Here is a 15034-nt window from a genome sequence, read left to right as displayed (position 1 = left end):
AACAATGGGAGAAACCATTAATGCTAGAGGATGAGAAACCTGTGTCCAGAAGACTCTTCCCCTCTAATTCTAGAGAGACTTATTCCAGAAATTCTGGCGGACGCCCCCCTGACCACACTAGTACCCCTAAGCGGCCTATCTGCACGTACTGTCACAAACCAGGCCATACCGAAGCAACCTGCTGGCAGTTAAACGGGAAACCCCCGAGGCCAAGGACCACCCCTCGGGAGGTAAACCAATAGGTCCAGAAGATCCCCACTGGATGCCAAGATACGTTGGATCCCGTCCTGAAGTGGCACTTCAAATAAATGGAGTCCCTTTTGTTGCCCTAGTTGACACCGGATCCCAAGTCACCACCATCCAACAAGCAGCCTTTGAAAAATACTGGGATCAAAATCAGCTTACCCAGCCTCCAGAATCCTGGCTGAGTCTCATAGCCAGTAACGGCAAACCCATACCAGTCCATGGTTATTGGGAACCTACCATTCAAGTAGGAGGAACTACACTACCTTGACAAGGCCTTATTGTGGTACAAGTCAGAGACAATAACCCTAACCCTCCAATAGTCCTAGGAATGAATGTCCTCAGGAACTGTTATGTTGAGATGCTAGAAGCCTTGCACCAGTTAGTGCCTACTGCCCCTCCTGATTCTAAGAAGGTGATCCAACAAACCATCCGTGTACTAAATGCGCAACAGAGATTCACCAACGAAAAAGGAGAAATTTGCTGTGCCCGCATCCGGGATAAGCAACCTGTGATCCTCAAACCCAACACCGAAACTCTCTTGTGGTGCCGAGCTGTAGTCGGAATCCAAGGTCAAGACTACCAAGCCCTGGTAGAGCCTGTTGTTTTGGAAGACTATCCTCTAGTTAGAGCTGCAAGGAGCCTAGTAACCGTCTCTGAAGGTAAAGTGCCTATACGACTCCTAAACTTGAGTGATAGCAGTGTAACACTATCAAAACACCTTCCTATTGCACAGCTAATCCAAGTCACTTTTCAAGATGTCATCAGTGTGGCTACAGCTACCACAGAGCAAATTCCCAAGAGACAGAACCCCCAGGACCAAAATGTAAACACATCCTGGTGGAAAGAACTTCATGTGGGAGATGCTTCCACACCAGTAAACCAAATGGAGGGAGTACTAAAAATTGTGAAGGAGCTTCACCTTGCCTTCAGTAAGCATTCCACAGACTATGGAGAAGTGGATATCATCAAGCACTCCATTCCTACAGGTTCGCACCCACCGATCAAGGAAAGATATCGGCCTATACCACCAACTATGTACCAATCTGTAAAGCAAATGATCCAAGAGATGAAGGACTCCAATGTCATTAGAGACAGCCATAGTCCATGGGCTGCACCTCTAGTTCTTGTCCGTAAGAAGGATGGTAACATCAGATTCTGTGTGGATTACAGAAAAATTAACCAAATCACCCACAAGGATGCTTACCCTTTACCACGCATAGAGGAATCTTTGACAGCTTTAGGATCTTCAGCCTACTTCTCTACCCTTGATTTAACCAGTGGATACTGGCAAGTACCCATGGCACCTGAAGATCGTGAGAAGACTGTATTTACCACCCCTATGGGCCTATTTGAGTTCAACCGCATGCCTTTTGGACTTTGCAATGCGCCCGGAACCTTTCAAAGATTAATGGAGCATTGTTTAGGACACAAACATTTTGAAACCGTCCTGTTGTACTTAGATGATGTCATCATCTACTCCAAATCTTATGAAGATCACTTGAAACATTTGGCCAAAGTTTTTCAAATCCTCATTAAACATGGACTCAAAGTCAAACCATCTAAGTGCTATCTACTGAAGACAGAAGTCAAATACTTAGGGCATATTGTAAGCTCTGAAGGTGTTAAACCGGATCCAGAGAAGATAGCCGCAGTCCGAAATTGGCCTACTCCTACTACAGTGAAAGAAGTGAGGAGCTTTCTCAGTTTCGCAGGATACTACAGACGCTTTATTCCTCACTTTGCCCAAATTGCGGGGCCAATATTAGAACTTCTGAGAGGACATCCTAAGAGGTACCAAAAGTCTCCAATACCAGTCGAATGGAACACAGAAAGAGAAATTGCCTTCCAGCTCCTAAAGAAGAAGTTGACAGAACCACCAATCCTAGGCTATCCAGATTACCAGAAGCCATTTCATCTTTACACAGATGCTAGTAAGAAAGGTCTGGGAGCTGTCCTATCGCAGGTACAGGAAGGAAAAGAAAGAGTTATTTCCTACGCTAGTAGATCTCTTAAAGGTACTGAAAGAAACGACCAAAACTATAGTTCCTTCAAATTGGAATTCCTCGCACTCGTGTGGGCTGTTACAGAAAAATTTAAAGATTACCTTGCCGCAACACCATTTGTGGCCTTCACAGATAACAACCCGCTAGCACATCTGAATACCGCCAAGTTGGGAGCATTGGAACAAAGATGGGCCTCACGCCTAGCTAACTACGATTTCACCATAAAATACAGAACAGGAAAAGCAAATGAAAATGCGGATGCATTATCCCGTCTGCCTACCCAAGAAGACCCTACTACACAGGAAGATGTTTGGGAAGAGGTAGAAATGCCAGCTTTTTACAAAAATGTTGCCCAACAAGACATAATCACCATCAAAGGAAGAAAAGTCCTTAATCTTCAACAACAAGTGGATCCAAGATCCCAAGTGGACAAAGAAAGGTGGATCAAGCTGCAAAATGAAAGCAGAGTGTTGGGAGAACTGCAAGATTTCTTCACCAGCGGAAGAACCCCTGAAAGAATTCGCAGAAGAAATGCTGATCCAGAATTGTCAAAACTTTGGAGACACAGAAAACATCTCTTCCTACAGAAGGGCCTACTATTAAGAAGAACTTTAGACCCAATTACCTCGGATTGTCTATACCAAATCTTAATACCACGCCGAGATGCAAGAATCATTCTTGAGATGTATCATGATCAATCAGGACACTTTGGCGTGCAGAAGACAGAAGCCACCATCCGTAGAAGATTCTACTGGATTGGGATGAGAGGAGACATTGAAAAGTGGTGTCGAGAGTGTTCCACCTGTGCTGTTGGAAGAAATGAAAAACATGACCAGAAAGCACCCTTACATCCCATTGTAAGCCGAACACCGCTAGAAATAGTTGCAATTGACCATGTGAAGCTGGAACCAAGTCGCTCAGGTTACACATACGCCATGACCATCATCGATCATTATACCAAATTTGTTGTAGCCGTACCTGTCAAGGACCTGACCGCTAGAACAACTGCAGATGCCTTCTGGAAACATTTCCTACTGCCATATGGATGCCCAGAAAGACTCCTTACAGATCAGGGATCTGCCTTTGAGTCGCAACTCTTCAAAGAACTGTGTACACTTCACAATTGCCAGAAAATCAGGACCACAGCCTACCACCCTCAAGGGAATGGACTTTGCGAGAAAATGAACCAAACTTTAATTGAGATGTTAAGAGCAGTACCACCTGCTACAAGAAGTGATTGGCCTACTCTATTGCCTCAGTTGATGTACACCTATAATAACACCATTCACTGTTCTACTGGGTATACACCTTACTATCTCATGTTTGGCCGACAAGGTAAACTACCTGCTGACCATACTTTGGACGTACAAGTGCCTGATGCAATCAACCCTCTACCAAAGACTGATTGGGTGAGTGAGCACCAAAGACGTCTAATTGATGCACAAGAAATTGTTCAACATCGCATGGAACGTGCTCATGAAAAGCAACAAAGAGATTATAACCAATCTGCCAAAGCAGAACCCCTCAAAATTGGTGACCATGTATGGTTAAAAAACAACCATCGCACCAGCAAGTTAGATAGCAAATGGGAGAGAGAACCTTACACCATTACAGCTATTCTCAATCCAGAGACTGATACTTACGAGATCACTAAAGAAAACAAATCACGTGTAGTACATCGCAATCGCCTTAAGTTATGTCTCAAGGAAAGTACTCAAGAAGAAACTCTTCAAGAAGAAGCTGTCCAAGAGGAAACACAATCCATAGAACCAGAGCCTACAAAACCATCTGATTCAGAGAATCCACTACAGTCTTTTGGAAAAGCATTATTAGACTCTGATCCTTTACAATGGTTCCTTACACCATGGCTCAATATCTTAGTGCCTGCCAAGAACAATACAACCGCACTTCAACCAGAGGAGCTATCTCGAGAAGTGTCTACTACAGCTCAAGAGACACCAAGTTCCCTTGAAACAAGGCCTGTAGAAACTCAGCCGCTAAGAAGATCTGACAGAACTACAAGAGGACGACCACCTGTCCGTTTGGAGGATTACCTGCACCAGCAGCCGAGAAGTCGACTACCGACTCTGTCATCTCATCGTTGAGTGCATCCTTACATCGTCTGAAGTTCCAGAGTGAGAAGAAGACTTACTTGGGATATTATGTTTATTTCCTTTAAAGGACTTTTCAAAAGGACTACATACCTACTGTTTTGCAACGTTCAAGCCTGCACCCGGAGATAGACTTTCACGTACCTGAGCCTCCGTGATATTCATCTGTTGACATTTTCCTGTGCCCAGGGAACGGACTCATACCCTGTGAGCCTCCTGAGATGTTATTTTTGCTTTGTTTTCCTTTTTCCATCTCATCGTGGACTATTCTGGTTTTGCCATACATACCAGTCTTCAGAGGAAAAACTACACCCCTTTTTGTCACCTTTTGTCACATTTCGTTGTTGCCTGAGATATGTTTGCCTAACCCATTTTACTTGCAGATACAAGAAGTACAAGAATGGGGTTATATTGTTATTTCCTATGCATGCATGCTTTTCCATTTCTCTTATATCTTACAGGAAGACACAACATCGAGTCAAAAGTGTGCCGAGGTCGACACACGTTTTACCATGGGGGTATGCAGCGTCCCACTCAGGACATGTGGGAACTGCAAAAGTATTACTTCTTTGTCATTGCTATATTGCATGTCATTTTGCATTGTATACCTGTGGTATCCCTGTTCATAGGCTGGTCAGGTGTGCTTCTTACTTCCCACCACAAGATGGGGATAGCACCACTCTGGGAAATCTATCCCAGCTCAGGCTTATCTGTGGTCAGTTGTTCAGTACAGGAAGCAGTGTGCAGAGGGAAAGGGGAATGTGAAGGTGAGAGAAGGTCAGTCCAGAGAAGGGACACATTTAAACTGCTAAAATCAAAGGATAAAAGCCACTAATCGGCAGCAAAGACCTTTGAGTATAAAGGTGAAGGATTTATTAGCCTCCGGCAACCTCACCCATGTCACTGGATTCTAAAGGGACCAGACACAAGTAAGCATTATACTGAACCACAGCCTGAGTCCAGGCCTACTAAAGCCTATTAGCAGTGGATCAGCAGAATTCCTCTATTTATCCAGAGACTGTATTTTAACTGGATGTTTGTACTGCAACCAAAACCAGACACAGTAAAAGTTTGTGAGTTGTATTCTACCACTGTCTACCTCATTCTTCAACATTGCTACTACAACTGGTTGTACCACCATTAACGGTACTGGCGTCACGACAAATATCATCAAGGGACCCAGCCGCCACAAGCACTCTAAACACCCCTGTCATCACGGGCACCTCAACCACCATCTTGGCTGGCGTTTCCCTATCGCAGAGCGTGCCCCGGAGGATTTCGTGCTATCTTCCCTTTCACTGTGCGACCGGCCCAGGGAGGCTTTCTGCTAACCGTGAGTAAACCGATGAACTGTATTATTGCTGTCTCTCATCGGCCCACCGTGCACCTCACGTGTTCCCCTGCGGTTCTGGCTCGTCGCACATGTCATTTTGCTAAGGGGCCCAGGGAGGTCAGGATCGGCACTGGGTCTTGTAATGACCTGGGGGGAGTGGTGGCGGGGAAACTCATGCTATTTTTTTCAATGATTTTTATTGATATTGCAGGGACCAATCATTACATTAAAGTCGCAAGCAGTATTAAATTTATTTTTTCTTATAGTAATCTCATGTTGTGCAGGGACATTTCTAAACACGTGCCACTATTTTAGACACCCAGCAGGTACGATATTTAAAGGAATTTTTGATTTTTTTTTTCACTTTAAGCATCATTAAAATCGCTGCTCCAGAAAAAACTACAGTTTTAAATGTTTCCATTGATACATGTTCCCTGGGGCAAGACCCAGGTTCTCAAAGACGTTTTCCAACAATAACTTCAATATTGGGCTTTAAAATTAGCACTTTTGAATTCGAACGTTGGAGTCCCATAGACTTCAATGGGGTTCTAAATGTTCGTGCAAACAGTCGGTCTGTTCAAAAGTTCTGGTGCGAACCGAACGCGGGTATGTTTGGCTCATCCGTACTACAGAGCAAACGTGCAGTACACACCAAATAGCTTTAGGTGCAAACTACAGAGCACACGTGCAGTACACACTAAGTAGCTTTAGGTGCAAACTACAGAGCACACGGGCAGTACACACCAAGTAGCTTTAGGTGCAAAGTACAGAGCACACAGACAGTACACACCAAGTAGCTTTGGGTGCAAATTACAGAGCACACGTGCAGTACACACCAAGTAGCTTTAGGTGCAAACTACAGAGCACACGTGCAGTACACACCAAGTAGCTTTAGGTGCAAACTACAGAGCACACGGCAGTACACAGCAAGTAGCTTTTGGTGGAAACTGCAGAGCACACGGGCAGTACACACCAAGTAGCTTTAGGTGCAAACTGCAGAGACCACGGGCAGTACACACCAAGTAGCTTTAGGTGCAAACTACAGAGCACACGTGCAGTACACACCAAGTAGCTTTAGGTGCAAACTACAGAGCACACGTGCAGTACACACCAAGTAGCTTTAGGTGCAAACTACAGAGCACACGGGCAGTACAAACACCAAGTAGCTTTAGATGCAAACGACAGAGTACACGGGCAGTACACACCAAGTAGCTTTAGGTGCAAACTACAGAGCACACGTGCAGTACACACCAAGTAGCTTTAGGTGCAAACTACAGAGCACATGGCAGTACACACCAAGTGGCTGTAGGTGCAAACTACAGAGCACACGGGCAGTACACACCAAGTAGCTTTAGATGCAAACTACAGAGCACACGTGCAGTACACACCAAGTAGCTTTAGGTGCAAACTACAGAGCACACGGGCAGTACACACCAAGTAGTTTAGGTGCAAACTACAGACCACACGGGCAGTACACACCAAGTAGCTTTAGGTGCAAACTACAGAGCACACGTGCAGTACACACACTACATAGCTTTAGGTGCAAACTACAGAGCACACGGGCAGTACACACCAACTAGCTTTAGGTGCAAACTACAGAGCACACAGGCAGTACACACCAAGTAGATTTAGGTGCAAACTACAGAGCACACGTGCAGTACACACCAAGTAGCTTTAGGTGCAAACTACAGAGCACAAGTGCAGTACACACCAAGTAGCTTTAGGTGCAAACTACATAGCACACGGGCAGTACACACCAAGAAGCTTTAGGTGCAAACTACAGAGCACACGGGCAGTACACACCAAGTAGCTTTAGGTGCAAACTACAGAGCACACGTGCAGTACACACCAAGTAGCTTTAGATGCAAACTACAGAGCACACGGGCAGTACACACCAAGTAGCTTTAGGTGCAAACTACAGAGCACACGTGCAGTACACACCAAGTAGCTTTAGATGCAAACTACAGAGCACACGGGCAGTACACACCAAGTAGCTTTAGGTGCAAACTATAGAGCACACGTGCAGTACACACCAAGTAGCTTTAGGTGCAAACTACAGAGCACACGGGCTATTCTGAATCGGCTACAAAGGCTATGAATGTGGTTTTCAGTAGCACATGGAGCTCATTGCCCTGAAGAGATTATTCATCCCAAATCACCTTTCCAGATAGCTTACTCAGTCACAACTCACATGAAAGAAGATCTGGCGATGTTTATTCGTCGTATGATCCGTAGAATGCAAGTTACAACAGGTAAAAGAACGATTCTTCCATGCAGGTATAGAGAATAGACACAGGTCAGATGAATTACAGCATTAAAATGACTGATACAGCAAAGAGGGGGAGGAGACTGAGCAGCATGCAAACTAAGGAATGCCACAAGAGACAAACTAGATAGGCATTAAAGAGACAGTACATAATAAAAATAATATCATGTAACATGACACTCCCCGCCTGAAATCTTTAGATTTCAAAGTCTATTACATATATAAAGATAAGTCCAACTTGAACCTGTAGGGGAAGAAACGTTAAAGGTAAAACTGGTGTGTAAACCATAGATACGAGATACCCGCAAACACAAGAAGGTATGCAGTAAATGAACAATGAAACATGACGTCCAAAAAACAGATGGCTTGAGTCCTGCAGTCTATCGTTTGTAATCGTGGGACTTCAACAGTAGCACAGTCAATAGTGATAGTGATATTCTCCCCGCCATAGCAGGTATAGCCGGTACTCCTGCCTAAGTCACTCACTTGGGAGAAGAAGCACCAATTCCGTGATTGGTCGTGAGAAAGTCCGAGCAGAACCTCCTTTAGTTATCTTAATTTCAACCTTTCGAACCTTTCCGTCATCGCTGGGCATTACGCTTGTTACAAGACCCATAGGCCACTCATTGCGACAGACTTCTCTATCTTTCAGAAGAACAAGGTCTCCTACTTTGAGGTTAGGCTTGGGTGTTTGCCATTTGGAACGGCTTTGAAGGGTATGCAGGTACTCCTTTCTCCAGCGGTGCCAAAACACATTGGCTAGGTGTTGCACCCGTTTCCATTGACGCCTATAGATATCCTTCGGGTCAATCTCGGCAGAAGATATCACGGTAGTTCCAACCTTCTGAGTAAGGAGTGTGGCTGGGGTAAGGATCATTGGAGCATCAGGATCGGAAGATACTGGTACTAGAGGCCTTGCATTAATGATGGCGGATACTTCTGAGAGAAAGGTACTCAAAGTCTCGTGAGTCAATAGTGAAGACTTGTGGTCCTGCAACATGGAATCGAGAATTCTTCGAGCGATTCCAATCATTCGCTCCCAGGATCCTCCCATATGCGAAGAATGTGGTGAATTAAACAGCCAAGTACATCCATTGTTTGCTAAGAAATTGTCTAGTTGAAGTTCTTTACAGGCTCCAACGAAGTTGGTACCACAGTCGGATCTTAGCTGTTTGACAGGTCCTCGGATGGAGAAGAATCTTCGTAAAGCGTTGATGAAACAAGACGAATCCATTGACTCGATCACCTCGATATGTACAGCTCGTACGCTGAGACAGGTAAACAACACAGCCCACCTCTTGCTATTGGCTGCTCCACCGCGAGTCCTACGAGTTACCACAGTCCACGGACCAAATACATCAACTCCAACGTAGGTGAAGGGTGGATCTGTACTTAGGCGATCAAATGGCAGGCTTGCCATTTGTTGTAGTTGGTGTCTACCTCTTAACTTGCGACACTTGACACATTTAAAAAGCAGGGAAGAAACACATCTCTTCATTCCAACAATCCACAAGCCAGCTGACCTGATAGCGCCTTCTGTAAATTGTCGGCCTTGGTGCTGTATTAGTTCGTGATGGTGCCGTATTAGAAGAGTGGCAATGTGGTGCTGACCTGGTATGATGACGGGGTTTTGTTCCTTGCTGCACAGGTCAGATTTCTCTATTCGACCTCCAACTCGTAGCAACTGATTGTCATCGACTACAGGGTTCAGATTAAATAGTGAACTACCCTTTGATAGAGGTATTCCACCTTTGAATCTGTGCAACTCTTCCATGTACACTTCTTGTTGTACACAGCGAATGATAACCCTTTCCGCCTGCTCAATTTCCGTTGCAGTAGGGAGGTTGGTACAGATATGCCAGCCATGACATTCTGAAGTTGAGCTCCTTTTAAAACAATGGGCAATGTGTATCAAATAAGCAACGGCCCTAACAGCTGATGACCAGGTTGAGAAACGTTCAAAACGATGCGACTTTAGTTTTTGTTCTGAACTCGCAGAGGTACACAGTGTGGTGTACATAGACCTGATTTCTTTATCATCGTCAGGATGTACCAGTTCATAGGTAGTGTCCGTGGAAATTGAGTAGGAGTTTTCAGAAAGAAATCTTGGAGGCGACAGCCACAAGCAGTCGAGGAGAGCTACTGGAGATATAGCTCTTGTCCCACAATCGGCAGGATTAAGGTCAGTGGGAATATGGTGCCATTGCTTTGGCAAGGAGAACCTTCTGATACGTTCTACTCTATTGCTGACGTACACGTAAAATTGTTTAGTTTGGTTGTAAATGTAACCAAGCACTATCTTGCTGTCTGTGTAAAATGTGAAGGAATCAATGTTAATGTCCATTTCACTCGTTATGACTTCAGCTATTTCCACTGCTAGCACAGCTGCACAAAGTTCAAGTCTGGGTATGGTATGTGCGGGTTTTGGTGTTAGCTTTGTCTTGCCTAGAACAAAGTTGCAGTGTATGTCTCCATTAACTCCTGAGGTCTTCAAATAGGCCACTGCAGCTATAGCTTCAACTGATGCATCTGAGAAAATATGGATTTCCCTCTGGACAGCGGCTGAGATGGAGACTGGGGCATAGCAACGTGGAATTTGGAGCTGTTCTAATGTCTTCAGAGAACCTCTCCATTTCTCCCATCTTTGTTGTTTCTCAATAGGTAACGGAGTGTCCCAATCTATAGTCAAAGTTGTGAGTATTGCCTCATTAAAATTAAATAACAAGATCTATAAACTATGCCAACATCCCTGGTGTTTGTAATAGGTATGTCTTGATCAGTGAACACAAATCACGGCTGCTTGGGACCTGATTGATTGACCATAGATCGAGAGAGAAAAAGAGGGGAGGTTGTTTGGGACTTTAGAGGCACTAGTGTACAACAATATAAAAAATATATATAAATATTTATTTTGACAGATTATATTAATACAAATTGTACAAAAAGTATACAAAACAATTGGGACAAACCCCACTAATCAGATTGATCACAGGACCATTTGTCTAACTGGTGGAGTCGTAGTCTCGACCGGTTTCGCAGTGTAAAACTGCTTCTTCAGGAGAATGTCTATAGGGTATATAGGTAAGATATAGTAAAATAAAAGAATAATAGCAAGCAATTATATACAATAATTTAATAAAGAATTTCATAAACTCAGTGTTGCGTCTTGTAGGAGAGTCAAAAGACTACTCACCTTAATTTGCCAATGTGATCGTGGATCGGCCAGGGCGGTGGCCCCCTAGTACACTAGTGCCTCTAAAGTCCCAAACAACCTCCCCTCTTTTTCTCTCTCGATCTATCGTGTCCCAATCTATGTTATCAGTAGTAAGCTGTCTTAATAACATCTTACCTTGGATGGTGACTGGGGCTATAAATCCCAGTGGGTCGTAGATGCTGTTCACTACGGACAAGACTCCTCTCTTGGTGAAGGGTTTGTCACAGGTTGACACCTGGAAGGTGAATGTGTCTGCCTTGATGTTCCACAGCAGACCTAGACTTCTCTGTATAGGGGGTGTGTCTGACCCAAGGTCAAGGTCTTTCACACTGGCAGCATAGTCCTCAGGGTGAAATGCATTCATTAGCTCTTGGCTGTTAGATATAATTTTGTGAAGTCTCAAGTTTGCTACAGCTAGCATCTCCTTTGTTCTGGTAAGAAGATTAATTGCTTCTTTAGCAGTAGGAAAGGATTTGAGCCCGTCATCTACGTAAAAGTTCCTTTCAACAAATTGACGAGCATCGGATCCATACTCAGCTTCTCCAAGCTGAGCTGTCTTTTTTAGTCCATAGATTGCTACAGCTGGGGAAGGGCTGTTCCCAAAGACATGTACCCTCATTCGGTAATCAATTACCTCTTTGTTGATGTCGTTGTCCTTGTGCCATAGAAACCTGAGGTAATTCCTGTTATCTTCCTTGACGATGAAGCAGTGGAACATTTGTTGAATGTCGGCCATCACCGCTACAGGTTCTTGACGAAAGCGAATTAGGACTCCAATGAGGTTGTTGTTCAAGTTGGGCCCTGTGAGGAGCATGTCGTTAAGTGAGAAGCCTTCATGTTGGGCACTGGAGTCAAAGACAACTCTGATTTGGTCTGGCTTTCGTGGGTGATACACACCGAAGGAAGGGAGGTACCAGCATTCTTCTCCTTCTTTCAATGGGGGTGCGGGTTCGGCATGACCCCTGTCAAAGATATTCTGTATGAAGTCCACAAAATGTCTTTCCATCTCTGGCTTCCTGCTTAAGGTACGCTTTAAGGAGGAGAATCTTTTGACTGCTTGATGTAGATTGTTTGGTAGCTTCTCTCTCGGGAGGCGAAAGGGTAGGGGTGCTACCCAGCTATTGGAATCTTCCTGAAAGAACTCATTGTCCATTACTTTAAGGAATTCTTTGTCTTCTGCCGAAGGAGCCAACTTGTCGTCTTCACTGCTTACATTGAAAACTGTAGAACCAAAGCTGTCATCGTAGGTGCGGGAAAGGTTTGTGTTGCAATGTCGCAACTTGCAGCTAGTTACCTTCTCCTTTACCCAGTAGTGATGTGGGCATGGCTCAAAGTGAGTATTACGACCATTTGGCAATACATTTGTCTTGAATGAAGAAATGTTAGTAGGCCTTTTCATTTTGCCTATACAGACGTTGCCTATGATGACCCAGCCTAAGTCCAGGTACTGGGCGAATGGGGCCTCTGGAGGTCCGCTGACCTGCCTGTGTACCTTGTGGATCCTTAGAATATCTCTTCCCAGCAGAAGAAGGATTTTAGCATCTTTGTCAAGTGGTGGGATTTCACTGGCTATTGACCTTAGATGAGGGTGGTAGAAGGCAACTTCTGGTGTAGGTATTTCTTCTTTGTTGGCTGGTATCTGGTTACACTCTACAAGTGTAGGTAAGGGTAATTGTAGGTTATTTTCTAGGGAGGACACAATAAATCCATGAGCCCTTCTTCCAAAAACCTCTGTAGTTCCACTACAAGTGCCTAAGGTGTAAGGGTGAACCTCTCCTTTTGTGCAAAATAGATCGAACAGTTCGGATCGTGCAAGCGATCGATTGCTTTGATCGTCTAAGATAGCATACACCCTTAAAGTCTTTTCTGGCTGATCCTTGTGATGAATATTCACTAGGCATATTTTAGCGCAAGATTTGTCACAGTGGTCTTCCCCACAGACTTCAGTGCACGAAGAAAATACAATGGTGGAATTAGGTACGTGATCTGTACTCTTCCCGCTGTGGTTCTGCCCAGGAGGAAGGTCTGCATGTTGTGAAGGATTGGACTCAAGGGGATGGAGTGCTTGCACATGGTCCTCGGAACCGCACTCTATGCACTTGATAGGAGTTTTACATTCCTTGGCAAAGTGATCGGTGGAAGCACAGCATCTATAACATACCCCAAAAGTCTTTAGGAGTTCCTTACGTTCTCGTAGGGGCTTCTTTCTGAAACCGATACATTTTTTGAGGGGATGAGGCTTCTTGTGGATGGGACATAATCGGTTTGGGTTTTCGATCTTGCCGCTCTTGTTTGGGGCGGGAGTGGGAATAATGTCTGTCTTCCTAACAGACACAGGACCTCTGCGGTTCCTGTAGCTAGTATGTAGGTTGTCATCTTTAGGTGAGGGAGTATTGAACTCGCTGAATGCAAAACTAGGATCGTTCTTGGTGTCAGCAATGTTCCTGACGAAATTGCAGAAGTAGGAGAACGGGGGAAAGGAAACCTTGTTTTCCCGTTTGTATGATGACCCAACTTGGATCCACTTTTCTTGTAGGCCATGCGGAAGCTTGCAAACGATAGTGTTAACTCCTCGAGCAGTGTCCAGGTAACTGAGGCCAGGTAGCTTAGGGTCAGTTTTGGCAAGCTGGACTTCGAGAAGAAGGTCGCTGAGTCTCTGGAACTCTATATTGTCCTTACCAGATATCCTTGGGAAATTTTCCAATCGTTTGAGCAATGCATTCTCTATGGCTTCAGGACTACCGTAAGTCTGTTCTAGACGCTCCCATGCTGCGGTGAGACCTGCAGTTGGATTGTCGATGTAAACTGACCTGAGGCTCTTGACACGTTCTGTTGACTGTGGGCCAAGCAACCCGATCAGCAGATCCAGCTCACGATCGGCAGTAAAACCGATACCGCCTAATGTAGTTTTGAAAGCGGCTTTCCAGCTTCTATCATTTTCAGGATGGTCGTCGAAGTTTACTAGGCCTGACTTGGCGAGCTCATGTCGAAGTAAGTACTTTACTACCTCTGTTGTATCGGTTGCCTCTGACTTTACATAGGAGGTTGCTGGTTGATTGTTGTGGATTGCATTGTTTATGGTATCGTTGCAAAGAGACGTGGGAAGATATGGTGCAGCAAGGGCATTCAGCTGAATTGTTGGGTGAAGGTCTGGAACAGTACTGTTAGCAGGAGGCTGGCGACTTGCTTGCGGATTAGTGTGCCGTTTTGTGACATATGCGGGATCAGCATGACAGTCGGGAGCTGCACTGGGGTGGGTTTGCATGTAGGAAGTGGCTGGAACGGCTTTTACCTGATGATGTGGTGAAGTACTTGCGTTGCCGTGAAACGTGGAGGTAATCGAGTGTTCACTGCTGTGGTTTAGAACATAGTTCTTAGTGCGTTCAAAAGGATCTTCTACATCTGCCTTGACGCTGACCCTTTCGCTAGCGTTTTCATCTGCACCGATAGCTTGTTCCAAAACCTTTAGTTTTGCTGCAGCTGCCTCGTAGTTGCTCTGTTCCTTTAAAGCTTCAATTGCTGCCCTTTGACGTGCCGTTTGAGCTTCTATTGCTGCCTTTTGATGCGCTGCCTCGGCTTCCATTACTGCCTTTTGATGCGCTGCCTCGGTTTCCATTTCTGCTCTCTTTTTTGCATATGCGGCCCGTACCTTGATAGCCTCTGCTTCGGCGCGGGCATTTATTAGCTGTTCACTAAGCGTTGAGTGCCTTGAACTTCGGGATCTAGAGGAACCTTTAGAACGTCTGGTGGATACAGATTTGTGAGATACAGTGTCCCGTGGCAGCATTAATTTTGCTTCTGCCTTTGCTTTAGTTCGCTGGATAAAGCTTTCTCTTTCCTCATTAAGAAGCTGGGCATTGT

General features: G+C 44.9%; 1 protein-coding gene across 1 annotated transcript in view; it reads left to right on the top strand.

Annotated features, from left to right (window-relative positions):
* Positions 1-15034, top strand: part of LOC120928557 — a gene marked incomplete at its 3' end in the record, with an annotated part of 97431 nt that overhangs the window by 49016 nt on the left and 33381 nt on the right. The window contains exons 6-7 of the mRNA XM_040339631.1: positions 1245-2515; positions 2957-3616. Of these exons, the coding sequence (XP_040195565.1) occupies positions 1245-2515; positions 2957-3616 (1931 nt within the window). The remainder of the gene's footprint in view (positions 1-1244; positions 2516-2956; positions 3617-15034) is intronic.

Source organism: Rana temporaria, chromosome 1 (assembly GCF_905171775.1).
Source record: "Rana temporaria chromosome 1, aRanTem1.1, whole genome shotgun sequence".
Classification (NCBI taxonomy): domain Eukaryota; kingdom Metazoa; phylum Chordata; class Amphibia; order Anura; family Ranidae; genus Rana; species Rana temporaria.
The sequence above is the reverse complement of the archived record's forward strand: the minus strand, read 5'-3'. Positions and strand labels throughout refer to the sequence as shown.